The 27,493-nt window shown below is 40.2% G+C and overlaps 2 protein-coding genes across 2 annotated transcripts; one reads left to right on the forward strand and one right to left on the reverse strand.

Annotated features, from left to right (window-relative positions):
• Positions 1-504: 504 nt before the first annotated feature.
• Positions 505-22,262, forward strand: LOC133547455 (zinc finger protein 37 homolog). The gene is made up of 3 exons (XM_061893137.1): positions 505-1,039; positions 11,151-11,357; positions 19,366-22,262. The coding sequence occupies exons 1-3, from the start codon at positions 865-867 to the stop codon at positions 20,394-20,396; spliced, it is 1,413 nt and encodes a 470-aa protein (XP_061749121.1). The 5' UTR covers positions 505-864; the 3' UTR covers positions 20,397-22,262.
• Positions 22,263-23,921: 1,659 nt separating this feature from the next.
• On the reverse strand, positions 23,922-26,353 carry LOC133547456 (gastrula zinc finger protein XlCGF8.2DB-like). The gene has a single exon (XM_061893139.1). It carries the CDS (start codon positions 26,206-26,208, stop codon positions 25,333-25,335), a length of 876 nt encoding a protein of 291 aa, XP_061749123.1. The 5' UTR covers positions 26,209-26,353; the 3' UTR covers positions 23,922-25,332.
• Positions 26,354-27,493: the final 1,140 nt, after the last annotated feature.

The following is a 27,493-nucleotide window of genomic DNA, read 5'->3' on the forward strand; positions in this document are numbered from 1 at the left end:
ACCCCCCGGATTGTAAATAATGTAAATAATTAATTGTATATACTATGATGATTAACCTGTGTGATGACTGTATTATGCTGATAGTATATATTTGTACCATGAATTGATTAACATGGACCCCGACTTAAACAAGTTGAAAACTTATTGGGGTGTTACCATTTAGTGGTCAATTGTACGGAATATGTACTGTACTGTGCAATCTACTAATAAAAGTATCAATCAACCAATCAATCAAAAATGATATTTCAAATATATAAACCGTATTTTACTTTAAATCATGTATGTATGAAAATAATTAACTAGTACTGTTTTTAATGCACTTATTGTGTTGTCTGTCTAATTGTAATAAATGCAGACGAGGCGTGTTCAACGTTGACTCACACAGCGTGCTCATAACCACATTCTAGCTGTCTGCATGGTGACATACGACACCACTTCACGGGGCTACCGCGCATGCTCGTCACTACTGTTGCATGCTGGGTGGTGTAGTTCTGAAAACTCCCTAGCTCAAAACATCACAACTATGACTCTTTGGCCCCGCCCCTACGGACGCATGCTTGGAAGACATGCGCTTTGCGGCAAAGTCCTCCTTTTCTCCACACACGCTTCTAAGCCTCGGCACATCTCCTCACATCGCTACTAACTACACTTTATTCATCCTCCGTGTCAGGATAAACTCCACTCGTCTCAGCCACATTTGGAGATTATTAGGCCCGCTTAGCTTGATAGTTGTTTGAGCGCGCCAATTAGCTTAGCATGCTAGTTAGCTTAGCATGTTAGCCGCTAACAAAGAGACGCGGATTTGATCAACACATCGCTTAGTTAAGATCAAGTGTGAGTGTAAAGTGTTGTGATTGTGTGAAAATGTGCGAAAGAACGATAGAAAAGTATGAGGAGGAACTTTGTTGTGTGAAAATGTGTGAAAGAACGATAGCAGAGTACAAAGAGGAACTTTCTCGAACAAAAGAAGAGAACGAGAGACTACGTCAACTATTGGAGGCTGTTTTCAAGAAACCTCAAGTTGTGTTACACAGAACAGGTTTGTTTACCTCTTACTCTCACATCTTTACTAACTTTATATTTCATCATGAACATGACGTGTTTGCAGCAGTCATTTCCATTAGATCAGGGGTGTCCAAACTTTTTCCACAGACTGCCGAACACGGAAAAATTTAAGCATGCAGGGGCCATTTTGATATTTTTCATTTTCCAACCATAACAACATATACAGATTTTTTGTTTTAATCCTTAGGGCTCCTGGGGAGCATAGAGGGCCTCAGTCACTAAAATGTTAAAAATAAGTCAAATTATTATTTTTTTAATTTTATTTAAGGCTTAGAGTAAATCTCTATATCAACTTGAGGTTGATATAAAGTAAAACAAATAAGGTTTTATATATTTTCCGTCAAACATAACTTGTTTTTTTATAGTAAAACTGAAATATGCAGTATTTAGATAGATAGATATGACTTTATTGATTCCTTTAGGAGAGTTCCTTTATTTAGCAATTAAAGCCCTCAAAGATCAATAATGCAGGACATCATTGATTTTAATTATTTAATATTTTTGAGTAATCACAGTGAAAAGTCAAATAAACTCCTACTAAATATATTTGAGATCCGAAAGGTTCCCCACTCATAAAGTGATGCATTTTTATTAGATTTTTTTTTTACTTTTAACACTTAAATTTCAAGATAAACTTCCGATATATATGTCAATTTTAAGTTTGAACTATTATTTTGTTTATTTTATGCTCTTTTTTCCAAATGTTGATGTTTTTATATGACAACCACACAACATATGCAATATTTTTTTCTATACAAAACATTTTAAAGTGATAACTTTTAAGTAATAATTCATTATAACATTGATTTTTTTTGTCATTTGTTTTGAGCAATGGAAAAAAAAAATGAAGAATTGCAATACTATCAATTTTGCAATCTTTGCAGAATGGGTGGCGGGCCGGTAAACGATTAGCTGCGGGCCGCAAATGGCCCCCGAGCCGCACTTTGGACACCCCTGCATTAGATAATGACCAAATAGAGGTGGTTTGGCACACTTATAATTAAAAAAACAAAACTAATGTTGTTTTTCATCAGCTATGTACTAGTATTGTATATGTGGATGGGGGCCCTGCTTTGGTAATAATGTGTACCCCTTTCAGAGATCACATTTAGTTCCACTTCAAACATTCACATGATGGACAATAAGATGAGATGGTATAACGTGAACATTTGTGGAACCTTTTTACTCGAAGGGAAGATCTCGTTGGAAGCGCGATGTATGAGCAGACGCCGTTTGGGTATAACAAAATGGTGTCTGCCAATGTAGTTTACAATGTCACTACATCAGTAGTTGTCAAACCCTTTTCACCAAGTACCACCTCAGAAAATACTTGGATTTCCAAGTACCACCATCATAAACAGCATTAAAATACAGTAGCATAGTAGGCCTTAATTATTCATTAAAAACAAGGAAGACACATTATTTAAAGAGTATATTAAATCATTTTAAATACTGTTGCATTACACACAGTTTGAACAGTAACACTGTGTTTGCAAGTAGGAAAATAAAAGACTGTACTTAAATAATACGCAGTGCACATCAGATAGATTCTGGTGCGCATCAGATAGTTTCCAGGATGCAGTTTCCTCAGTTGACCTCTGATCTGGTCCACAGAGATGACTATACATGGGTTTCCGATGACGTCACACCCGTCCCACAATTCCCTTGTCCGCCATCTTGTGCGTCAAAACAAACACTCGTAACCAAGGACGCCTCCGTTGTTATTTTTGTGAGAATGGGTCACACGTGTCGTTTGGGGCTGTGTAAACCGCGCCAATTCAGGACAAAGAACAACAAAGTACTACGATATCCCTAAGGTTATAGTAAAACAGGGAAAGGAAAGCGAGCGACTGTCGACAGAAAGGAGCAACCTGTGGCTAGCTAGAATCAATCGAGTGGGATTTACCCCTGATCCAGCAAAACGACATTATAAAGTTTGCTCTGATCATTTTGTAACAGGTACTTTGAATTATGTTGCTCTCTGTATCGATGATAAAATGTGTTATGGTTAGAATGGATATTAAAACATAGGAGGAACTACTGTGCCTGTGCTTGTACTTAATAACGCTCGACGTCTGACGTTGTTGTTGCACAAATATAACCTTCTATATATAATATAGGCAATCGCTGCTTATTTTTGGACGATTTTATTAAAATTTGAATGAATTAAATCAAGTAACCCTAAACTATGCAGTTGCATAGTTAGAATCATATAGTTCTGAAAATACTTTTGGGTACTATTTATCAAGTGCTTCTGGACGATAGTCTTCAGCATATCCTGGAATCAGAGAAAGTAAGACAGGCTTAATTTTTCGTTTGGATTTTAATTCTCTGTACAAGTCTGACAGTTCATCTTGTGTCCCCTTCTGTACCTCCGGTAGTTTCCTCTGTTTTAATGGTGCCGGTGTATCTCCAGATACGATTGCCTTGTCTAGCTTTCTCTTCATTGTCTTGGCGGATGTGAAGTTAATGTCCTGTATGGTCTTGTACCCAACTTTCTTGACTGCAGATGGAAGTAGCCAGTAAGATTTTTCCTGTGTGACTGTCGTGTTGTCCCGCATCTTGACGCTCGTTTCAATGGCAAACAACAATGCAGAAACATGTGAACATATTTCGCCAATACCTGCCATATATGTACAGTGTCCTGATAAAACACGACCCGTCTTCTCTGATATGACCCATGGCACCAAACACATATCAGTTGATCTCTGAGAGTGACGAACACCAGCGATGAGCACACATTTATCTTCCATTGTAGCCAGTTTCATTTCCTGTACCCATCCACACACAAAGTAATTGTACGCTTCGAGTGACTTGTAGCCCTTGAGCTCATCCAGAGTGTAGGCACTAACATTGTTCACCAAATAGTTGACGATGTCGGCGTAACTTATATCCGGATAACATTTCAAGTCCGTAGTCCATTCGTGCTTTCCCACCTCATATGGATCTTTATCGCCAATATCCTTCCATTTCTGTAAATACCTGGCTTTGCATCTAGCGTCTGTCTGTAGGGAACTTTTACGACTTCTTTCAAATTTCCTGAAGTGGACGTCATTGTTGCTGCAAAAGTGTGGAAATGTATTTAGAAAACTGCCGCAGACAAGTAAACAAAGTTTTGTTGCACAAGATGGCGGCTGACTCGAAGGATTATGGGTAATCGCCGCTAGCGGAAACCCATCTATTGTCTGGTGGAGGTGGAAGAGTAAGGGGTTGCAACCATGGCTGGGGGGGAGAAGAAGAGGGGGTGGCTGCGATGAGGAGTGGGGGTTGGGGAGGACACATGCTGGTTGAACCGGTTGAAGAAGTTATTCATCTCAATTGTCCCCCCTACTGCTCTGGTCTTTGTCTTGTGGCCTGTGAGGGTTTTCACACCTTACTAGACCTCCCTCATGTTGTTCTGCTCCACCTTCTTCCTGTAGCTTAGTTTAGTCTTTATTTGAAGGGACAATGCACAGAAACATTAAGCTCAAAGACAGATATGTTCTGTTCCAGATTATAGCTATATAGCTAATTTCCATCTGCAGTCCCTGGCTACCTGTCCTTAGCCTTCCTCACGTGTCCTTTGACCTCCCGCTGTGCTGCTCTCATTGCCTCCCTGTCTCCACTCCTGAAGGCAGCTTTCTTCTTGTTGAGCACAGCTTGAACCTCCTGTGTTACCCAGAGTTTGTCATTAGGGTAGCACCGAACAGTCTTAGCAGGGCAGGTCACGTCTAGGCAGAAGTTGAGGTGATCCGTAAGACAGTGAGTCAGACCATCAATGTCCTCACCATGTGGAAACTGTGTTCCATTTGTCTGTCACAGAATGACATCACACTAAGACGTTCAGTGACAGTTTTCCAGTGTTTATCAGTGATTTTTCTTCAGTTATTTAGAATTTTTGTACAGTATCAATCAATGTTTATTTATATAGCCCTAACTCACAAGTGTCTCAAAGGGCTGAAAAAAGGCAGTAAAAACCTTTAAAACAAAGTGTTTGCTAGTGAAATTTTCTGAAATATGTAGGTATATGTTTGCTATCGTTTACATTTTCAGAATGTATAATGTTGTGTTTTAGAGTAATGCTTTGATATTTTTATCAGGTTCAAACACCGATGGTATATCTTAGACAAGACAAGAAGCAAAGAAATGAAAAAGAGACCGGTTTCTATTTACCTCATGAGGAGAAACGTCTGGGCTGCAACTTCGTACAGTTTCCCACCACGCTTTGACGAGGGAGTTCCACGCGTCCTCTTTTATTTAAGGCCTTTTCTGATTACATAGCTGCAGCTGTTTCTAAAGGGAGGGGGGCCGTACACAGCTTTTGCACTCAGTTATAAACAGTTCAAAGAAAAGGTACCTGGAATTGCGTCAGGTCTGCTCCCTCTCCGCTTCGTGGATCTCGGGTCAGGACAAGGTCTTCCTGTGGCTGTCAATAGATCAAAGAAACCGACACCTCCATGTTGCATCCCATCGCACACAGTGGAGTTTTACAAGCCTTTTGTTTGATAAGATGAAATACAGTTTTTGTCTTCTAGCAGGGGACCTGAACTCTATGGAACACAAAGTTGTGTTATAACTAATGTACAATTATTCTGACAATTTTGTTATTATTGTTAATATTATCTGGAATCAATTTTTGGCAGCAGCAAAATGGCAATTTGGGTAGTTTTTAGCTCTAAAAAGGGTATTTAAACAACAGTACAGTAGGTACTTGATTTACATATGTGTAAGGCCCATAAGGGTATTCTAGTAGAATATGCAGAGATAAGATATGTCAATATGAAAATGTTACTTAAAATACATTTTTGTCAACAACAAAGTGTCCATTTGGGTAGATATTTGCTCTAACAGGGAATTTAAACAAGTAAACAGTACAGTAGGTACTTGATTTTGATATATGGAATGGTCATAAGGGTATTATAGTAAAATACGCTTCTGTAAATATGCGATGTGTAAATATCAAAATATTACGTCAAATCACTTTTTGTCAGGCAATATTACATTTAATGACAATTTTACATAAATTTAGACATCCAAACCTGTTGTACATATTTATCATGTGCAGGAAGAAATAACAGTTACAGCTGTGTGTATCTTCCAAACGAGAAAGAGGTTTTATCACATCAACATGGGACTAACAACACTCCTTTAAATCTCATCAATACCACAGAAGAGGCAAACTGTCCTTTTCCGGGCACGATAAAGTCTTAAATGATGTCAAACACGTAGCGACACAATAACCAGGAAGAGAAAGTGTTTATCTTACACCTAGTAATCCGCTGTGGACAGACCAAGCCAAAACTGCAGCTTCAGCGAAGGAAATACGTTTTCGGCAGGCATTCACATTTTTCCACAACACCCCTAAAGGGACGTGGGGGAAAGTCCTAGTTGGAAATACTGCCGAATTAACTCCTGAACTAGAAAGTCAAGGGCGGTCACGGCATGTTCTTGTCGTCGATGTTGGTCAATTTTTTAGGGCATTACGGCAAGTCACAAGGGCAGTCGCAGCTTTTGTCACGGTTGCCTTGGTTAAATTCGAGCCCTGCTAACGGAATTATTTTTTAATCAATGTTATTAATTTGTGTGTTACTTCAAATAACTGACATTATGTAGTTAAGATAAGTTTCATATGAGAGCAGTCTTCACCGGACCGAACAGCAGGACTGGTGTAACAATGACATTATTACATGTCACTCTTTATAACTCCTTGTGCAGATCTGATTGTTCATTATTTAAATGTTGACTTCAGTTTGAAACAAAGGTGCTAACATTCATCGCAGCATTTGGGGAGGCATGTTTTAAAGGGGAACATTATCACAATTTCAGAAGGGTTAAAACCAATAAAAATCAGTTTCTAGTTGCTTATTTTATTTTTCGAAGTTTTACTCAAAATTTTACCCATCACGCAATATCCCAAAAAACGACTTCAAAGTGCCTGATTTTAACCGTCGTTATAGCCACCCGTCTATTGTCCTGTGACGTCACTTCGTGAAGCCAACAAAAACAAATATGGCGGATAGCACACAAAAGTATAGCGTAGTAGCTCTGATTCAGACTCTGATTTCAGCGCCGTAAGCGATTCATGTATTGAAACGGATGGTTGGAGTGTGGAGGCAGATAGCAAAAGAGAAATTGAAGAATAAACTGAAGCTATTTAATCATATCACGACAGACAGCGGCAACGAGGACGAATTCGGCGATCGCCACCTAACCAACGATTGCATCTTTTGACCACTGGTGCAACTTAAATCTGTCGATTGGTAAGTGTTTGTTTGGCATTAAATGTGGGTGGAGGGAAGGGCTGGATGAAAATATCGCTACAAATGAGGCATAATGATGCAATATGTACATACAGCTAGCCTAAATAGCATGTTAGCATCGATTAGCTTGCAGTCATGCTGTGACCAAATATGTCTGATTAGCACATAAGTCAATAACATCAACAAAACTCACCGTTGTGATTTCTCTGTTATGGTTTACTAAAGACGTGACGGACGGACACCAGATGGCATTAATGTCCAAAGATTTATTCTTATACAAAGTAAAAAAAAAAATATATATATATATTATAGTATATACATATATAATACAAAATATAATAATAATAATAATAACAATACTAATAAACTAGAGAATGATGTGTGTGTCAAAAAACCCAAGAGTGTGTTGTAAGACTATGTGTATAGATTAACTGGAGTGTCTTACCAAAGTGTTGGAGGTGCGTGTTGAGAGACGCGATGCAGTCCAATAAGGGCAAGACAGGCAGGGTAGTCCGTGGAAGGAAGCGAGGAGTCGAGGGACGAAGGAAGCAATCTGATGACGAAGGAGATCCGGAGAAGAGTGAGACGCACAGCTCACTTTGCAGGTGACGGAGAGTTTGTACTTCAACAGAGAACTAAGTTCCCTCTGGGTGGAACCGCAGCGGAGGAAGATTCAAACCGCATGTGACACAACATTCTCTGACTTTATTGTTGGAAATGCATCTGCTTTGAGTGTCGCAGGATATCCACAAATTCTTGCCATCTCTGTCGTAGCATTGCTGTCGTCGGTAAAATGTGCGTCCAATTTCTTGCCACTTTCGTATCTTTTGGCCACTGGTGCAACTTGAAACCGTCCCTGTGTGTGTTGTTACACCCTCGGACAACACACCGACGAGGCATATTGTCTCCAAGGTAGTGAAAACAGTCGAAAAAACGGAAAATAACAGAGCTGATTTGACTTGTTGCGTGTAATGTGTATGAGAAAATGGCAGATTGCTTTACGTTTTAAAGTCACGTTGTGACGTCATTGCTCCGACAGCGAACAATTGAAAAGGCGTTTACATCGCCATATTCACCCTTTTAGAGTTCGGAAATCGGTTAAAAAAACATATGGTCTTTTTTCTGCAACATCAAGGTATATATTGACGCTTACATAGGTCTGGTGATAATGTTCCCCTTTAAAGCAGCTGTTGTGATAGTAGCATTCGGTGTGTGCTCCTCTAAGAATGGCAGTATGTGGGGTACGTGACGAGTAAGTGAGTGGGCAAGTTAGGAGAGGTAGTGCTAGCATGTGCAGGACTGTCAATAGCATGTTGGATGTCCGGTTGTGCCCTGTGGAAATTATAAATAAAGTGAGCAAGTTGTAACTAATTGATGGCCTCATCATTCCGAAGTGAAAGGTCTCCCCTGCTCTCCTCGACTACGGTCTGGGAGCCGACAAGCAGGGAAGGTGTAAAACAGAACTTGCAACCCGGTGCATCCCTGCTTAAAGCGTCACCTTTATTGTTAGATAGATAGATAGTACTTTATTTATTCCGTCAGGAGAGTTCCTTCAGGAAAATTACAATTTTCAGCACAATCCCATTCAAGATCAGACAAACATTACAGGGAGACAGAACAGGATCGCTGACGGGTCTGCCGGCTTCCAGCGCCCCTTACAAAAAAGATGACATACAGGTAAACAAGGGGTGTGGAGGGAAGAAAAAAATAGAAGATTAAAATAAAACTAAAAAATCGGTCTTAGCCTGGGCCCTGGAGTGGGGGTGCAGACTGAGGCCAAGGGGAAAAAAAAAAAAAGTTTTGAAGTCCATATTGTACTTCACACCCTTATTATTAACCAGTAGAATTGTAGTTTTTTGCCTTTCTTCCTCTTCAAGATGTTATTGCTTGTATGCAGTCAGATGAAAGAGCGGAAGCGGTACTTTTCAAAGGTAGTATCGTACTGTTCTCAGTTGATTGGCCACAATGCATTACATTATATACATGACAAACAGCTCAATTTTTGTTCCATCTGACATCACAAGGACAAAGATAAGACCTTCTGGAGGAAAGTTCTGTGGTCAGATAAAATACAAATGGAGCTGTTTGGCCACAATACCCAGGAATATGTTTGGAGGAGAAAAAGAGAGATCTTTAATCCCAGGAACACCACACCTACCTTCAAGCATGGTGGTGGTTGTATTATGCTCTGGGTCCGTTTTGCTGCCAATGGAACTGGTGCTTTAAATGAGCTAATGAAAAAGGAGGATTACCTCCAAATTCTTCAGGACAAGCTAAAATCATCAGCCCGGAGGTTGGGTCTTGGGCGCAGTTGGGTGTTCCAACAGGACAATGACCCCAAACACACGTCAAAAGTGTCAAGGAATATCTAAATCATGCTAGAATTAAGGTTTTAGAATGGCCTTCCCAAATTCGTGTGGACAATGCTGAAGAAACAAGTTTATGTCAGAAAACCAACACATTTGGCTGAACTGCGCCAATTTTGTCAAGAGGAATGGTCAAAAATTCAAGCAGAAGCTTGTGGATGGCTACCAAAAGCATCTTATTGCAGTGAAACTTGCCAAGGGTCATGTAAGCAAATATTAACATTGCTGTATGTACACTTTTGACCCAGCACATTTGCTCACATGTACAGTAGATCCATAATAAATTCATAAAAGAAGCAAACTTCATGAATGTTTTTAGTGAGCAACAAGTATGTGCTCCAATCACTACATCACAAATAAATAAGGGTTGTAGAAATGATTGGAAACTCAAGACAGCCATGACATGATGTTCTTTACAGGTGTATGTAAACTTTTGATCGCGACTCTATATATGCATGTGTATATGTATATATATCCATCCATCCACCCATTTTCTACCGCTTACCCACTTCGGAATTGGATGGAAGGCGGAGTATGTATATATATATATATATATACATACTCCGCCTTCCACCCAATTGTAGCTGAGATAGGCTCCAGCACCCCGCGACTCCGAAGTGGGTAAGCGGTAGAAAATGGGTGGATGGATGGATATATATATATATATATATATATATATATATATATATATATATATATATATATATATATATATATATATGTATATATATATATATATATATATATATGTATATGTGTGTGTATATATATATATATATATATATATATGTGTGTGTATATATAGTATATATATATATATATGTGTGTGTATATATATATATATGTGTGTGTGTGTATATATATATATATATATATATATGTGTATATATATATATGTGTGTATATATATATATATATATATATATATATATATATATATATATATATATATATGTGTATATATGTATATATGTATATATATATATATATATATATATATATATATATATATATATATATATATATATATATATGTGTATATATGTATATATGTATATATATGTTCAGTTTAACAGTCCTGTTGTGATTGATTGAATGCCCTGAGAATTTTTCTGGACATTCTTTTGTAATTGCCACAAAATAACGTGTAGTATTTTGTTAATTTCTTGCCAAAAATATTTTTATTTTATAGATATTTTTAAAGCACAATATTGACCTTAGGGCCCTCTGGCCCCCCATGGGGGACCCGTAAAATCTGTGCCTTTTAAGACCTCACTGTTGGCTTTGTAGGCTCATGTTACTTCTCAACTAGTCAAAGTTGATGCTAATCGACCTGTTTCTTCTCCTTTTTACTGAATGTGAAAGCAAAAGTGAGTCCACAAATAACCCAATCGTAAAGCAGAATCGAAAATGAAATCTGAATTGGTAAAATCTTGTCTATTTCCATCCCAGCATGTGTTTGTCTTCTTGTGTCCTGCAGATGTCTGTATAAAATATCGCCCACCTGAGCAGCAGGAGGGGTCCTCCAGTATGGAGCAGAAGAAGTCACAGTACCTCCACGTGAAAGAAGAGGAGCCAAAGCCCCCCTACTTTAAAGTGGAGGAAAAACAGCGGCTGTCCCCCCACTTCATAAAGGAAGAGAAGAGACACCTCGTCAGTGTGAAGAGTGAAGATGATGAGGTCAAAGGTGAGTGTGTGGAGAAGAGAGAGGCGGAGCCTCCAAGCAGCAGTTTAGCAGAATGTGATGGAGACCACTGTGGAGGATCACAAGCAGACAAGCTCTTAGCTCCACTATCAGATAGTGAGGACACAACGTCACACTCTCCTGACACTGATGATGAAGACTCTAAAGATGATAAGACATGTCACACTGACAACACTCACTTCACATCTGCTCACTGTCACAAAACTTTTAGTAACCGTTGCAATATTAAGTCAAAGTTAAAGTACCAATGATGGTCACACACACACTAGGTGTGGTGAAATTTGTCCTCAGCATTTGACCCATCCCCTTGATCAATCCCTGGGAAGTGAGGGGAGCAGTGGGCAGCAGCGGTGCCGCGCCCGGGAATCATTTATAGTGATTTAAAGGGGAACATTATCACAATTTCAGAAGGGTTAAAACAAATAATCAGTTCCCAGTGGCTTATTTTATTTTTCAAAGTTTTTTTCAAAATTGTACCCGTCCCGGAATATCCCTAAAAAAAGCTTTAAAGTTCTTGATTTTCGCTATTTGCGAAGCCACTGTCCATTTCCCTGTGAAGTCACATAGCGAATCCGATACAAACAAATGGTCGATAGAACAGCTAGATAGAGCGACATTAGCTCGGATTCAGACTCGTATTTCAGCGGCTTAAGCGATTCAACAGATTACGCATGTATTGAAACAGATGGTTGGAGTATGGAGGCAGATTGCGAAAACGAAATTGAAGAAGAAACCGAAGCTATTGAGCGAATAGCTATTGACGCTATTCGGCCATGTCTGCGTTAGCATCGCCTGTAAAATGTGCAGACCAACCGATCAGGACTTTCGCATTGACACTGGATCAATTTAAATCCGTCGATTGGTGTTTGTTTCGCATTAAATGTGGGTGGAAGGAAACGCAAATACAACTACCAATGTACATACAGCTAGCCTAAATAGTATGCTAGCATCGATTAGCTGGCAGTCATGCCGCGACCAAATATGTCTGATTAGCACAAAAGTCAATATATCAACAACACTCACCTTTGTGATTTTGTTGACTTTATCATTGGGAATGCATCTGCTTTGAGTGTCGCAGGATTTCCAGACATTCTTGTCATCTCTGTGCCATCTCTGTCGTAGCATCTCCGGTAAAAACAAAACAAGGGAATTTTGCATCTCTTGACACTGGAGCAACTTAAATCTGCCGATTGGTAAGTGTTTGTTTGGCATTAAATGTGGGTGGAGGGTAGGCTAGGTGCAAATATAGCTACAAATGAGGCATAACGACGCAATATGTACATACAGCTAACAGATAGCCTAAATAGCATGTTAGCATCGATTAGCATGCCGTGCTAATCGATGCACATTCTACGTAAATCAACTTGAATCCATCCCTGATCGTGTTGTTACACCCTCTGACAACACACCGATGAGGCATGATGTCTCCAAGGTACCGGAAAACAGTCGAAAAAACGGAAAATAACAGAGCTGATTTGACTTGGTGTGTGTAATGTTGTGGAGAAAATGGCGTTGACTATCTAGGTGACGTCATGTTCTGACGTCATCGCTCCAAGAGCGATAAATCGAAAGGCGTTTAATTCGCCAAAATTCACCTATTTAGAGTTCGGAAATCAGTTAAAAAAAATATATCGTCCTTTTTCTGCAACATCAAGGTATATATTGAGGCTTACATAGGTCTGCTGATAATGTTCCCCTTTAACCCCCAATTCCAACCCTTGATGCTGAGTGCCAAGCAGGGAAGTCATGGGTCCCGTTTTTTTATAGTCTTTGGTATGACTCGGCCGGGGTTTGAACTCACAACCTACCCATCTCAGGGCGGACACTCTAACCACTAGGCCGCTGAGTAGGAAAAGACACACGAGAATAAACACTGGAGGAAAACCTTTTTCATGTTCAATCTGCGGTAAAGATTTTACTTGAAGACGCCATTTCAAGGCGCACATGAGATATAATTTATTCTGTTTTTGTTACCGAATTTTTCGGACTATAAGTCGCAGTTTTTTTCATAGTTTGGCCGGGGGTGCGACATATACTCTGGAGCGACTTATGTGTGAAATTATTAACACATTACCATAGAATATCCATCCATCCATCCATCCATCTTCTTCCGCTTCTCCGAGGTCGGGTCGCGGGGGCAACAGCCTAAGCAGGGAAGCCCAGACTTCCCTCTCCCCAGCCACTTCGTCCAGCTCTTCCGGGGGGATCCCGAGGCGTTCCCAGGCCAGCCGGGAGACATAGTCTTCCCAACGTGTCCTGGGTCTTCCCCGTGGCCTCCTACCGGTTGGACGTGCCCTAAACACCTCCCTAGGGAGGCGTTCGGGTGGCATCCTGACCAGATGCCCGAACCACCTCATCTGGCTCCTCTCGATGTGAAGGAGCAGCGGCTTTACTTTGAGTTCCTCCCGGATGGCAGAGCTTCTCACCCTATCTCTAAGGGAGAGCCCCGCCACACGGCGGAGGAAACTCATTTGGGCCGCTTGTACCCGTGATCTTATCCTTTCGGTCATGACTCAAAGCTCATGACCATAGGTGAGGATGGGAACGTAGATCGACCGGTAAATTGAGAGCTTTGCCTTCCGGCTCAGCTCCTTTTTCACCACAACGGATCGATACAACGTCCGCATTACTGAAGACGCCGCACCGATCCGCCTGTCGATCTCACGATCCACTCTTCCCTCACTCGTGAACAAGACTCCTACGTACTTGAACTCCTCCACTTGGGGCAGGGTCTCCTCCCCAACCCGGGGATGGCATTCCACCCTTTTCCGGGCGAGAACCATGGACTCGGACTTGGAGGTGCTGATTCTCATTCCGGTCGCTTCACACTCTGCTGCGAACCGATCCAGCGAGAGCTGAAGATCCCGGTCAGATGGAGCCATCAGGACCACATCATCTGCAAAAAGCAGAGACCTAATCCCGCGGTCACCAAACCGGAACTCCTCAACACCTTGACTGCGCCTAGAAATTCTGTCCATAAAAGTTATGAACAGAATGGGTGACAAAGGACAGCCTTGGCGGAGTCCAACCCTCACTGGAAACGTGTCCGACTTACTGCCGGCAATGTGGACCAAGCTCTGGCACTGATCGTACAGGGAGTGGACCGCCACAATAAGACAGTCCGATACCCCATACTCTCTGAGCACTCCCCACAGGACTTCCCGAGGGACACGGTCGAATGCCTTCTCCAAGTCCACAAAGCACATGTAGACTGGTTGGGCAAACTCCCATGCACCCTCAAGAACCCTGCCGAGAGTATAGAGCTGGTCCACAGTTCCACGACCAGGACGAAAACCACACTGTTCCTCCTGAATCCGAGGTTCGACTATCCGGCGTAGCCTCCTCTCCAGTACACCTGAATAAACCTTACCGGGAATGCTGAGGAGTGTGATCCCACGATAGTTGGAACACACCCTCCGGTCCCCCTTCTTAAAGAGAGGGACCACCACCTCGGTCTGCCAATCCAAAGGTACCGCCCCCGATGTCCACGCGACGCTGCAGAGTCTTGTCAACCAAGACAGCCCCACAGTCCCCAGAGCCTTAAGGAACTCCGGGCGGGTCTCATCCACCCCTGGGGCCTTGCCACCGAGGAGCTTTTTAACTACCTCAGCGACCTCAGCCCCAGAAATAGGAGAGTCCACCACAGATTCCCCAGGCACTGCTTCCTCATAGGAAGACGTGTTGGTGGGATTGAGGAGGTCTTCGAAGTATTCCTTCCACCCATCCACAACATCCGCAGTTGAGGTCAGCAGAACACCATCCGCACCATACACGGTGTTGATAGTGCACTGCTTCCCCTTCCTGAGGCGGCGGACGGTGGTCCAGAATCGCTTCGAAGTCGTTTTCCATGGCTTCCCCGAACTCTTCCCATGTCCGAGTTTTTGCCTCCGCGACCGCTGAAGCTGCACACCGCTTGGCCTGTCGGTACCTGTCCACTGCCTCCGGAGTCCTATGAGCCAAAAGGACCCGATAGGACTCCTTCTTCAGCTTGACGGCATCCCTCACCGCTCGTGTCCACCAAGGGGTTTTTGGATTGCCGCCCCGACAGGCACCAACTACCTTGCGGCCACAGCTCCGAACAGCCGCCTCGACAATAGAGGTGCGGAACATGGTCCACTCGGACTCAATGTCCAGCACCTCCCTCGTGACATGTTCAAAGTTCTTCCGGAGGTGGGAATTGAAACTTTCTCTGACAGGAGACTCTGCCAGACGTTCCCAGCAGACCCTCACACTGCGTTTGGGCCTCCCAGGTCTGTCCGGCATCCTCCCCCACCATCGCAGCCAACTCACCACCAGGTGGTGATCGGTAGAAAGCTCCACCCCTCTCTTCACCCGAGTGTCCAAAACATAAGGCCGCAAATCCGATGACACAACTACAAAGTCGATCATGGAACCGCGGCCTAGGGTGTCCTGGTGCCAAGTGCACATATGGACACCCTTATGTTTGAACATGGTGTTTGTTATGGACAATCCGTGACGAGCACAAAAGTCCAATAACAAAACACCACTCGGGTTCAGATCCGGGCGGCCATTCTTCCCAATCACGCCTCTCCAGGTTTCACTGTCGTTGCCAACATGAGCGTTGAAGTCTCCCAGTAGGACAAGGGAATCACCCGGGGGTGCACTTTCCAGTACTCCCTCGAGTGTTCCCAAAACAGGTGGGTACTCTGAACTGCTGCTTGGTGCGTAAGCACAAACAACAGTCAGGACCCGTCCCCCCACTTGAAGGCGGAGGGAGGCTAACCTTTTGTCCACTGGGTTGAACTCCAACGTACAGGCTTTGAGCCGTGGGGCAACAAGAATTGCCACCCCAGCCCGTTGCCTCTCACTGCGGGCAACGCCAGAGTGGAAGAGGGTCCAGTCCCTCTCGAGAGAAGTGGTTCCAGAGCCCTTGCTGTGCGTCGAAGTGAGTCCGACTATATCCAGCCAGAACTTCTCTACCTCGCGCACTAGCTCAGGCTCTTTCTCCCCCAGTGAGGTGACGTTCCACGTCCCAAGAGCTAGCTTCTGTAGCCGAGGATCGGACCGCCAAGTGCCCTGCCTTCGGCTTCCGCCCAGCTCACATTGCACCCGACCTCTATGGCCCCTCCTATGAGTGGTGAGCCCATTGGAGGGGTGACCCACGTTGCCTCTTCGGGCTGTGCCCGGCCGGGCCCCATGGGAACAGGCCCGGCCACCAGGCGCTCGCCATCGTGCCCCACCTCCGGGCCATAGAATATCAAATTACATTATTTATCATTCGCGGAAAAGATCAAGAAAATGTCAGCAATTGTCACACACGTCAACCAATAAGAATTCGGCGGGGGGGGGATTTATTGATTAGAAGTGAGAGATAGTTTGGTAAAGGTATAGCATGTTCTATATGTTATAGTTATTTGGATGACTCTTACCATAATATGTTAGGTTAACATAGCAGGCACCTTCTCAGTTGGTTATTCATGCCTCATATAACGTACACTTATTCAGCCTGTTGTTCACTATTCTTTGTTTATTTTAAATTGCCTTTCAAATGTCTATTTTTGGTGTTGGATTTTATCAAATGAATTTCCCCCCAAAAAGGCGACTTATACTCCAGTGTGACGTTTTTTCCCCTTCTTGATTATGCACTTTTGGCCGGTGCGACGTGTACTCCGGAGCGACTTATAATACGAAAAATACACTACTTGGGGCGGTATAGCTCGGTTCGTAGAGTAGCCGTGCCAGCAACTTTAGGGTTCCAGGTTCGAGCCCAGCTTCTGCCATTCTAGTCACTGCTAATGTGTCCTTGGGCAAGACACTTTACCCACCTGCTCCCAGTGCCACCCACATTGTTTTAAATGTAACTTAGATATTGTGTTTCACTATGTAAAGCGCTTTGAGTCACTAGAGAAAATCACTATATAAATATAATTCACTTCACTTCACATGATATCTTGTTATTCTATTTTCTCATTTCAAGAACTGCACTTTTTGGAATCATTCACAGTCCCTATGTAAGTTAAAGTTAAGTTCCCAACGGTAGTCACGCACTAGGTGTGGTGAAATGATCCTCTGCATTTGACCCATCCCCAAGTTCACCCCCTGGGAGGTGAGGGCAGCGGAGGCCGCACTCGGGAATCATTTGGTGATTTAACCCCCAACCCTTGATGCTGAATGCCAAGCAAGGAGACAATGGGTCCTGTTTTTATAGTCTTTGGTATCACTCGGCAAGGATTTGAACTCACGACTCTCCAGTCTCAGGGCAGACACTCTAACCACAAGGCCACTGAGCAGGTCGATGGTTAATGCATCCTCAGTAGAAAATAAACCTTTGCAAAAGTTAGCTAACAATTGAGTCATTGGCAGCCACTCTATTCTGCCTATAAAGTGTTCTAAATAACATCCTAAAACCCGCTTCAACATTTAAATACACACTTTAAGTATATATGTAATGTAGTAACATTCTTAATAACATGTCATATTTACATATCTTGCTCATTTTAAGCATACTATGTCTGCTCTCAGTGGGATGCCGACTGATGGGATGTTCATATCTTCCCATTTAGATGAAGAATTAATCCTCACAAAGGGTTAAAAAGGGTGGGTGCAAAAGAGCGTATTTTCGTGTTTTTCTTGCCATCTCCAGGTCTAAGTTGGATGTCAGAGTTGACCAAGTTCTCGGTTTATGTCCACAACCTTCTACTACATAAGTGAGAAGCATGATTTATAATGTAGAATTAGCTTTCACCCTCTTAGAGGTGAGGAAGCAGCTCAGTATGTCAATATAGCAGCATAAGCTAGTTACTTCTGTGATCAATGCACCGCTAAAAGTAGGTCCTTAGCGTTAGCGCTTATAATAACAATATCGCTAATACTTGGTTAATATTCGGGTCACAAAATGTAAATGGAGTATTGTTGGCAGTTTTTTTGGAGGACTTTGTGGGTCTAATAGAGGAGCTCCCATTGACTCCAATGTTAGCTGATTTTTGCTCACGTTTATTTAATAATTAAATTTATAAAAGTTTAAAACATATGTCTTACATAAGGATTGTGAATGATAGGCAACATTTTAAAAAAGTGCAGTTTCCTTTGAATTTGTCAGATAAGTAAACAGTCCTTCAAATTAAAGATGTAAAACAATTGAGGTTGTTTATAGATATTATCCACTATGAAGTTACAGTCAAACTAAGCACACAAGGGAAAGTACATTCATATACACATGAAGTACACACATGTGTAAGAATCATGTTAACCACCAAAATATTGTCTCGTTCTCCTAAAGCCAATATCGAGTATCCTTTGGTGAGCTGACCGTATCGTCACACCCTTAGTTGAAAGCACACCATCCCCATGACATGACACTTCCACGTGATGTAGAACAGTAGTACCACATTTTAAACATACACACACATCTGAAGAATATTAAAATTAAATATATTTGGTGGGCCAAACAAAATGACTCGACGAACCAATGTTTGGTATGGGCGATATGACCTCAAATCTATATCCTAACAACAATATGTCACAATATATAATTTGATATATGATTGAGAATAGAATAATTTCAAAACTAGGTACAAAAGCTCCTAATTTGGCAGCTGACATATGCAGTAACATATTGTTCGTTTCTAATAGTATTATTTTGTCAAAACAGTTATTAATAATGTACTTGTTTATTTACTGTTAATATCTGGTTACTTTATTTGAGAAAATAATACTGGAAATGATGTAATATGTTTCTGCATATTTCACCAACTAAATTAGGAGCCTGTTTTAAAATGGTTGTATTAGTAATTCTATATAAAATAATTTATCGCAAAATCAATTTTAAACCATATCGTTCATCCATAGTAAAAAGTCCTGTCATCCTGTTTTTTGTTTATTTTCCTGTAAATAATGTTGTAAAGAGCAGCGTGTTTGTGCGTCACTGAGATTTCAAGACAGTTCATACGATAACTTGTTTTTCCTAAGTACATGTAAAAGTACTGAATGCATTGTGTGACTGAGCAGAGATGCTGTGTTTGTCTTGCAGACGTCTGTGAAGAACATCTTCACCCTGAGCAACAGAAGTGGAGCTTCAGGATGCGGACGGAGGAGCCACAGCCCTCCCACATTAAGAAGGAAAAGGAATACCCACTGATCCCCCATTTTAAAGAGGAAGAGGAGGACCAACTAACACCCCATTTTAAAGAGGAAGAGGAGGACCAACTAACACCCCATTTTAAAGAGGAAGAGGAGGACCCACTGATACCTCTTTTAAAAGAGAAATCGGTGAAGAGTGAAGATGATGAGGTGAAAGGTGAAAGTGAGGAGAGGGGAGGGGGGGAGCCTCCAAGCAGCAGCTCAACACAACACATGACAACAGAAGCTGATGGAGACCACTGTGGAGGATCACAAGCAGACAAGCTCTTAGCTCCACTATCAGATAGTGAGGACACAACGTCACACTCTCCTGACACTGATGATGAAGACTCTAAAGATGATAAGACATGTCACACTGACAACACTCACTTCACATCTTCTCTCTGTCACAAAACTTTTAAAGACCATTGTCGTCTAAAAACACACATGAGAACACACACCGGAGAAAAACCTTTTATCTGTTCACTCTGTGGTAAATGTTTTGCACAAAGTTCAAGTTTGGTAAAACACATGAAAACACACACTGGTGAAAAACCTTTCTCTTGTTCAATCTGTGGTAAAGGTTTTAGAGAAAGTCAACATTTGAAAAGACACATGAAAACACACACTGGTGAAAAACCTTTTTCCTGTTCAACCTGTGGTAAAAATTATACTCAAAGCCATAATTTGAAAACACACATGAGAATACACACTGGAGAAAAACCTTTTTCATGTTCAATCTGTGGTAAAAATTTTACTCGAAGGCAAAATTTTAAAACACACATGACAATACACACTGGAGAAAAACCTTTTTCATGTTCAATTTGTGTCAAAAATTTTACTCAAAGGCAATCTTTGAAAATACATATGAGATTACACAATGGAGAAAAAAATGTTTCCTGCTCAGACTGTGGTAAAAGTATTGTAATAAATCAAAGTTAAAAATTACATATGAGAACACACACTGGAGAAAAACCTCTTTCATGTTCAATCTGCGGTAAAGATTTTACTCAAAGGCAAAATTTCAAAACACACATGACAATACACACTGGAGAAAAACTTTTTCCTGCTCATAACGTGGTAAAAATTTTACTCGAAGGCAAAATTTTAAAACACACATGACAATACACACTGGAGAAAAACCTTTTTCATGTTCAATTTGTGTTTAAAATTTTACTTAAAGGCAATGTTTTTAAAGTACATGTGAGATTACACAATGGAGAAAAAAAAATTCTGCTCAGAATGTGGTAAAAGTATTGTAATAAATCAAAGTTTAAAAGTACATATGAGAACACACACTGGAGTAAAACCTTTTTCATGTTCAATCTGTGGTAAAAAATTTACTCGAAGGCAAAATTTTAAAACACACATGACAATACACACTGGAGAAAAAACCTTTTTCATGTTCAATTTGTGTTAAAAATTTTACTCAAAGGCAATTTTTGAAAGTACATATGAGATTACCACTGGAGAAAATAAAATTTCCTGCTCAGAATGTGGTAAAAGTTTTGTAATAAATCAAAGTTTAAAAGTACATATGAGAACACACACTGGTGTAAAACCTTTTTCATGTTCAATCTGCGGTAAAGATTTTACCCAAAAGAAGCATTTCAAAGCACACATGAGAATACACACTGGAGAAAAACCTTTTTCATGTTCAATCTTTGGTAAAAAATCTATTCGAAGGCAACATTTAAAAACACACATGAGAATACACACTGGAGAAAAACCTTGTTCCTTCTCATAATGTGGTAAAAGTTTTGTCATAAGACAAAGTTTAAAAGTAAAAATGAGAACACACTCTGGTGAAAAACCTTTCATATGTTCAGTATGTTGTAAAAGTTATATAGAAAGACGACAATTAAAATTACACATGATATAGCACTCTGGTGAAAAACCATACTCCTGTTCAAGCTGCGATAAAAGCTTTGGTCACCTAAACACTCTTACAGTGCATATGAGAACAAACCCAGGTGAGAAAGTGTTGAGTTGCAGTGTGTGTGGTGAAAGATTGTCTTCTAAGTAGCAGTGTAAGAAACACAAGTGTGCTGGTGAGAACAGCAGCAGCAAATGAAACTGCAGGATTTGAAATAAACTGTCCAGACTTTCATTTTGACTTTCTAACAACATCAGCACATATAACATGTGTGACATCATTGTTTGTCTAACAATCTGTTTAATATGCTTCTACATTTATAGATTAGACACTTCAGATTAGTGTGTTTATTACAGTCAAGTACATGAGTTAATATACACATTTGTGTACTTTGAAATGAACACAACAGTTTGACTGAAAGGGTGCGAATAAACAGTACATAAAATATGTTACATACAATTAACATTTTAAGTGTAGATATTCATAATTCACTATTATACTTTTTCATAATAGTGTTTTATATATGTTTTTTTAAATAATGAAGTGTTACATATTTTATTTTCTAATTGTAGATGATTCCATAGATGAACTCCTTTATATGATGTACATATTTGTTTTACATGTGTTCACACCTTTGCTTTTGAGTACACATAAATCCCTCTTAGTTCATATTTACTGGTTCACATCTGAAACATCTTCTGGACCACTTCTGGAAGCATATTATTATTTACTTTATACATCATTTCAGCAGTTGTCTTTTATACAAGATCATTTACTTTTAAAATGTGTGACTTTGTGAATCATTTGTTGGGTCTCTATAATCCATTCTATTAATTATCTTTATTACTTTCTTGTGTAATATGAATATTGTTTTGTGATTGTTTTATATGTATGTCCCCAGACTTTTATGCAATAAACAATGTATGCTTCAACTGAAGTTGGGTACAATAAATGTAGTTAATATTTGTAAGTATGTATTTTATTCTATTTAGTATTGCACTCCATTGTTTTACTGTTTTCTTTATATGACTTACATGTAGTGTCCAGCTTACTTCATCATCTATATTAACTCAGAAAAATGTGATTCCCTTTATTCCTTTCATTTCAATATTATCCGTCATATTTTGTGTTTTACATTTTTACAAACTCCAAATATGATAATATTTAGTTGTATTGAAGTTTAGTGACAGTTTATTGATGTGCAGCCATCTATTTTATGGTCAAGTTCTCTCTGGATAAAATAAGATGAGAGTTAAATCAAGCGGTAATGAAGGTGAAGAATGGAAGATTATTATATACATAATTACACTCAGTAGTGACAATTAGACACTTTCATCCTGTTCATTTGAGCAAAGAAAAAGAGTAGACTGTAATATTCTAAACAATAGAAGAATATCAATATCAGCAGTCAATATTCCAACATTGTGAAGCTGAGCTATGGTAAAAAACATATTCAGCTTTGAAGGCTTTATGAGAGTGATGTAATTATCAGAATCAGAAATACTTTATTAATCCCCACAGGGAATTTAAATTGTCAGCACTGTTATGACCATGTGTATATTAAATGTAATATTATATGAATACCATAATAAATTGTAACGTTTGGGGGATGTGTAATATTTTTTGTATGAACATCCTGAATGTTTTTGTGCTAGAATAGTTTTAATTAGTAGAGAGTGGGGGAAATGAGGCAGTAATGATAATAATGGTTTGTTTTAAGCCTGTTTATGAATAATTAAAGATAATTAAGATACCAAAATGTAGCTTACATCCTCAGTGAGCTGAACTCCAGCAGTAAAGATGAGAGAAATAATGTGGAAAGGTCAGAAGTCAAAATGTTTCTTCAGGTGATACATGGAGCCTCTGCTGCCACCCAGCGGCCGTTGGAAAGAATGCATACATTTTGTTTTGACGTCCTTAAAGCTGCTTTTTACTTTCTCTCCTGTTTGTGTCCAAGTCTGTAGTGTGGGCAATAGGACAGAAGGAAGACATTTTGTTAATAGACTGTGGAGGGCAGCAATACACCTAAGATGTTCTACTAGTCTGCTGGAAATAGAAAGGAGGAGAAAGCAAGATGGCGTTGGATGGAGAAAGTCTAAACGTGGGCATTATTGTTCTGTATTTTTAATCAGTGCATACATGTGCACATATATGTCCTTTAATAGAGTAAACATCAAAAATAATTGTTTGTATCTGAATGCACTTTGTATTTAACACCACCATTCTTAAATATGTTGTTTGTAAGAATGTGGGTGTTGTTGAGAAGATGATGCAGGTGTTCTGTCCAATTTAGCTAACTGTAAAAATGTGTTACTTAATCTAGTTTATTTGTAAAATAAATTGTTTCCCTTAATTATATCCTCCTCACTTTATCCAGACAGTCATTAGGACAAAAGACCCTGGGAGGAATTTGCCCTTTAAAAAGGGAAACCTATTCACTGTGGCAGGACAGTATCTAGATGAATTGATCACATTTGTATAATCGGCTACGAGGCATTTTATTCTCATTGTACAGCACTTATCTTTGGGCTGATACTGATACTGATACTGATACTGTGTTGACCAGTTTGATGATTGAATGTCCAGTACTGTAGAAATGTGTTTGGATATGACAATCCCTTTATTCCAAGCTATCAAAATGAAATGAAAAGTAGGTTCTAGAACATTATGTATGCTGACCTTGAATGGCACATTGTCACAGCAGTGAGACCTGACCACACACCACACCACACGCTCCAAAACTGTTTGTCCTCCATGCAATCACCCCCCAGTGTTCCCAGCTGAACACAATTAAAGGAGGCTACCATGGCAACCGCACCATAGCAACAGTCCCATCCCTGTCAACACTTCCTGGTTCTCAACAGGAAGTGGGCGGAGCAATCTGCAGAAAGGGAAATTCAGCATGAACTGAAGCCAGCAATCAATCAGAGAAAACTAAATAAAAACAATATAAGCAAATAAGGAAATTTGGCTCCAACAGTCAGTTTTCGTCTTTTGGTGCAGTTGACCTTGTTCTTACATTTCTCCTTCCTCCTAGAGTTCCTGTGTTGCCTTTGTGGGCGGAGTTGTGGGACGTGCACAGCTGCTTCCAATTGACCCTGGTGCTACTTAAGCAGCACCTTGACAGCTGGATGGCACTCGGCGATTCTACTCCACGCCAGTTGATTCCATGCTTTGAGTATTTTGCTACCTTGGCCATTCCCAGTGCCATCCATCTTGGTGTTGTTTTGTAGTGTGCACGTCTTGTAACTCCAAACCAAGTTGACTTTATTTGTGTATAGAAGTAGCTTTTGTTATTTTTTCCAAAATGCACGTTTAGTCTTCTCTTTTTCGCACCATCGTTTTTTGTTTCCTACTGTTTGGATTGTTTTTGTGAGTAGATTTCCGCAGTAAAAGAAGTGTGAACAGCACTCTGACAGAAGGAGTTCCTCCAAAACGCAACACCCTTTGGCGGACAAGTATGTGATTAAATGCTATACATATAAAATGAAAGAGACAAGTGGTAGAACAAATGGATGGATGTACAGTAAAGCTCTGTGGGATGATGTACATAATTAACTTTTCCCAAACATTCCAAACGTTCCCATGTTTTCTGAAATTGATAATGTTTGAGGAATTCTAAAAAAGGGGGATAAATCATGAACAACTTTAAAAAACACTTGTCATGTGTAGTACTTGACTGAAAAAAGGCAATAATCTAAAATATCTCATCTATAAATCTTAGAAACTATGTGCTGATGTTTTTAGAAGGTCAAAGTTAAAGTCTGGACAGTTTATTTCAAATCCTGCAGTTTCATTTGCTGCTGCTGTTCTCACCAGCACACTTGTGTTTCTTACACTGGTACTTAGAAGACAATCTTTCACCACACACACTGCAACTCAACACTTTCTCTCCTGGGTGTCTTCTCATGTGTCTTTTCAAAAGCTGACTTTGTAAAAAACTTTTACAACATACTGAACATGTAAAAGGTTTTTCTCCAGTGTGTGTTCTCACGTGTTCTTTCAAATAGTGTCGTTGCGCAAAATATTTACTGCAGATTGAACAGGAAAAGGTTTTTCTCCAGTGTGTATTCTCATGTGCTTTTTGAAATTTTCCCTTCGAGTAAAATCTTTACCGCAGATTGAACATGAAAAAGGTTTTTCTCCAGTGTGTGTTCTCATGTGTACTTTCAAATGTGGCCTCTGAGTAACATCTTTACCACAGATAGAACATGAAAAAGGTTTTTCTCCAGTGTGTGTTCTCATGTGTACTTTTAAATCTGGCCTCTGAGTAAAATGTTTACCGCAGTTTGAACATGAAAAAGGTTTTTCACCAGTGTGTGTTCTCATGTGTCTTTTCAAATGTTGACTTTCTCTAAAACCTTTACCACAGATTGAACAGGAAAAAGGTTTTTCACTGGTGTGTGTTCTCATGTGTACCTTCAAATTGATACTTTGTGTAAAACCTTTACTACAGAGTGAACAAGAAAAAGGTTTTTCTCTAGTGTGTGTTCTAATATGTATTTTCAAACTCTGATTTTGTGTAAAACCTTTACCACAGGTTGAACAGGAAAAACGTTTTTCACAAGTGTGTGTTCTCATGTGTACTTTCAAATTGATACTTTGTGTAAAACCTTTACCACAGATTGAACAAGAGAAAGGTTTTTCTCCAGTGTGTGTTCTCATGTGTGATTTCAGACGACAATGGTATTTAAAAGTTTTGTGACAGTGAGGACATGTGAAGTGAGTGTTGTCAGTGTGACATGTCTTATCATCTTTAGAGTCTTCATCATCAGTGTCAGGAGAGTGTGACGTTGTGTCCTCACTATCTGATAGTGGAGCTAAGAGCTTGTCTGCTTGTGATCCTCCACAGTGGTCTCCATCAGCTTCTGTTGTCATGTGTTGTGTTGAGCTGCTGCTTGGAGGCTCCCCCCCTCCCCTCTCCTCACTTTCACCTTTCACCTCATCATCTTCACTCTTCACAGGGACACCAGTCACTGGGAACTCCTCCAACCATTTAGGCTGACTGATGCCCTTTTCCTCCTCTTCCTCTTTAATCTGCAGCGGCTCTTGGTCCTCCTCTTCCTCTTTAATGTGCGGCGGCTCTTGGTCCTCCTCTTCCTCTTTAAAATGGGTTATTAGTGGCTTCTCCTCTTCCTTTTTAAAATTGGGGGTCAATGAGTCCTCCTCTTCCTCTTTGATGTGAGTGGTCAGTGGGTCATCCTCTTCCGCTTTAAAATGGGGGATCAGTGGGTGTTTCTTTTCCTTTTTAATGTGGGAGGGCTGTGGCTCCATCCTGAAGCTCCACTTCTGTTGCTCAGGGAGAAGATGTTCTTCACAGACGTCTGCAGGCCACAAGAAGACAAACACGTTTTAGAAACATCCATCTGTGCTCAGTCACACAATGCATTCAGTACTTTTACATGCACTTAGGAAAAACAAGTTATCGTATGAACTGTCTTGAAATGTCAGTGACGCACAAACAGGCTCCTCTTTACAACATTATTCACAGGAAGGAAAAACAAACCAGCACAACAGGACTTTCTACAATGGATAGACGGTTGATGGTTTAAAATTGATTCTGTCATATATTATTTCTTATAGAATTATTAATAGAACCGTTTTAAAACAGGCTACACAGGCTCCTAATTTAGTTGATGAAATATGCAGTAAAATATTTCATCATTTCCAGTATTATTTTCTCAAATAAAGCAACCAGATATTAACAGTAAATAAACAAGTACATTAATAATAATTGTTTCGCCAAATTAATACAATTAGAAATGACACAATATGTTACTGCATATGTCAGCTGCCAAATTAGGAGCTTTTGTAACCCATTTTGAAATTATTTTATTAGCAATCATATACCAAATGATATATCGTGACATATATTGTTATTAAGATATAGATTTTAAGTCATATGGCCCATACCAAACATTGTTTCGCCGAGTCATTTTGTTTGGCCCACCAAATATATTTATTTTTATATTCTTTAGATGTGTGTGTATGTTTAAAATGTGGTACTACTGTTCTACATCACGTGGAAGTGTACATTTAAACCAATGTGGGTGGCACTGGGAGCAGGTGGGTGAAGTGTCTTGCCCAAGGACACAATGGCTCAGATGGCAGAAGCTGGGATTGAACCTGGAACCCTCAAGTTGCTGGCATGGCCGCTCTACCA

Source organism: Nerophis ophidion, unplaced genomic scaffold, assembly GCF_033978795.1.
Source record: "Nerophis ophidion isolate RoL-2023_Sa unplaced genomic scaffold, RoL_Noph_v1.0 HiC_scaffold_114, whole genome shotgun sequence".
In the NCBI taxonomy this organism is placed as follows: domain Eukaryota; kingdom Metazoa; phylum Chordata; class Actinopteri; order Syngnathiformes; family Syngnathidae; genus Nerophis; species Nerophis ophidion.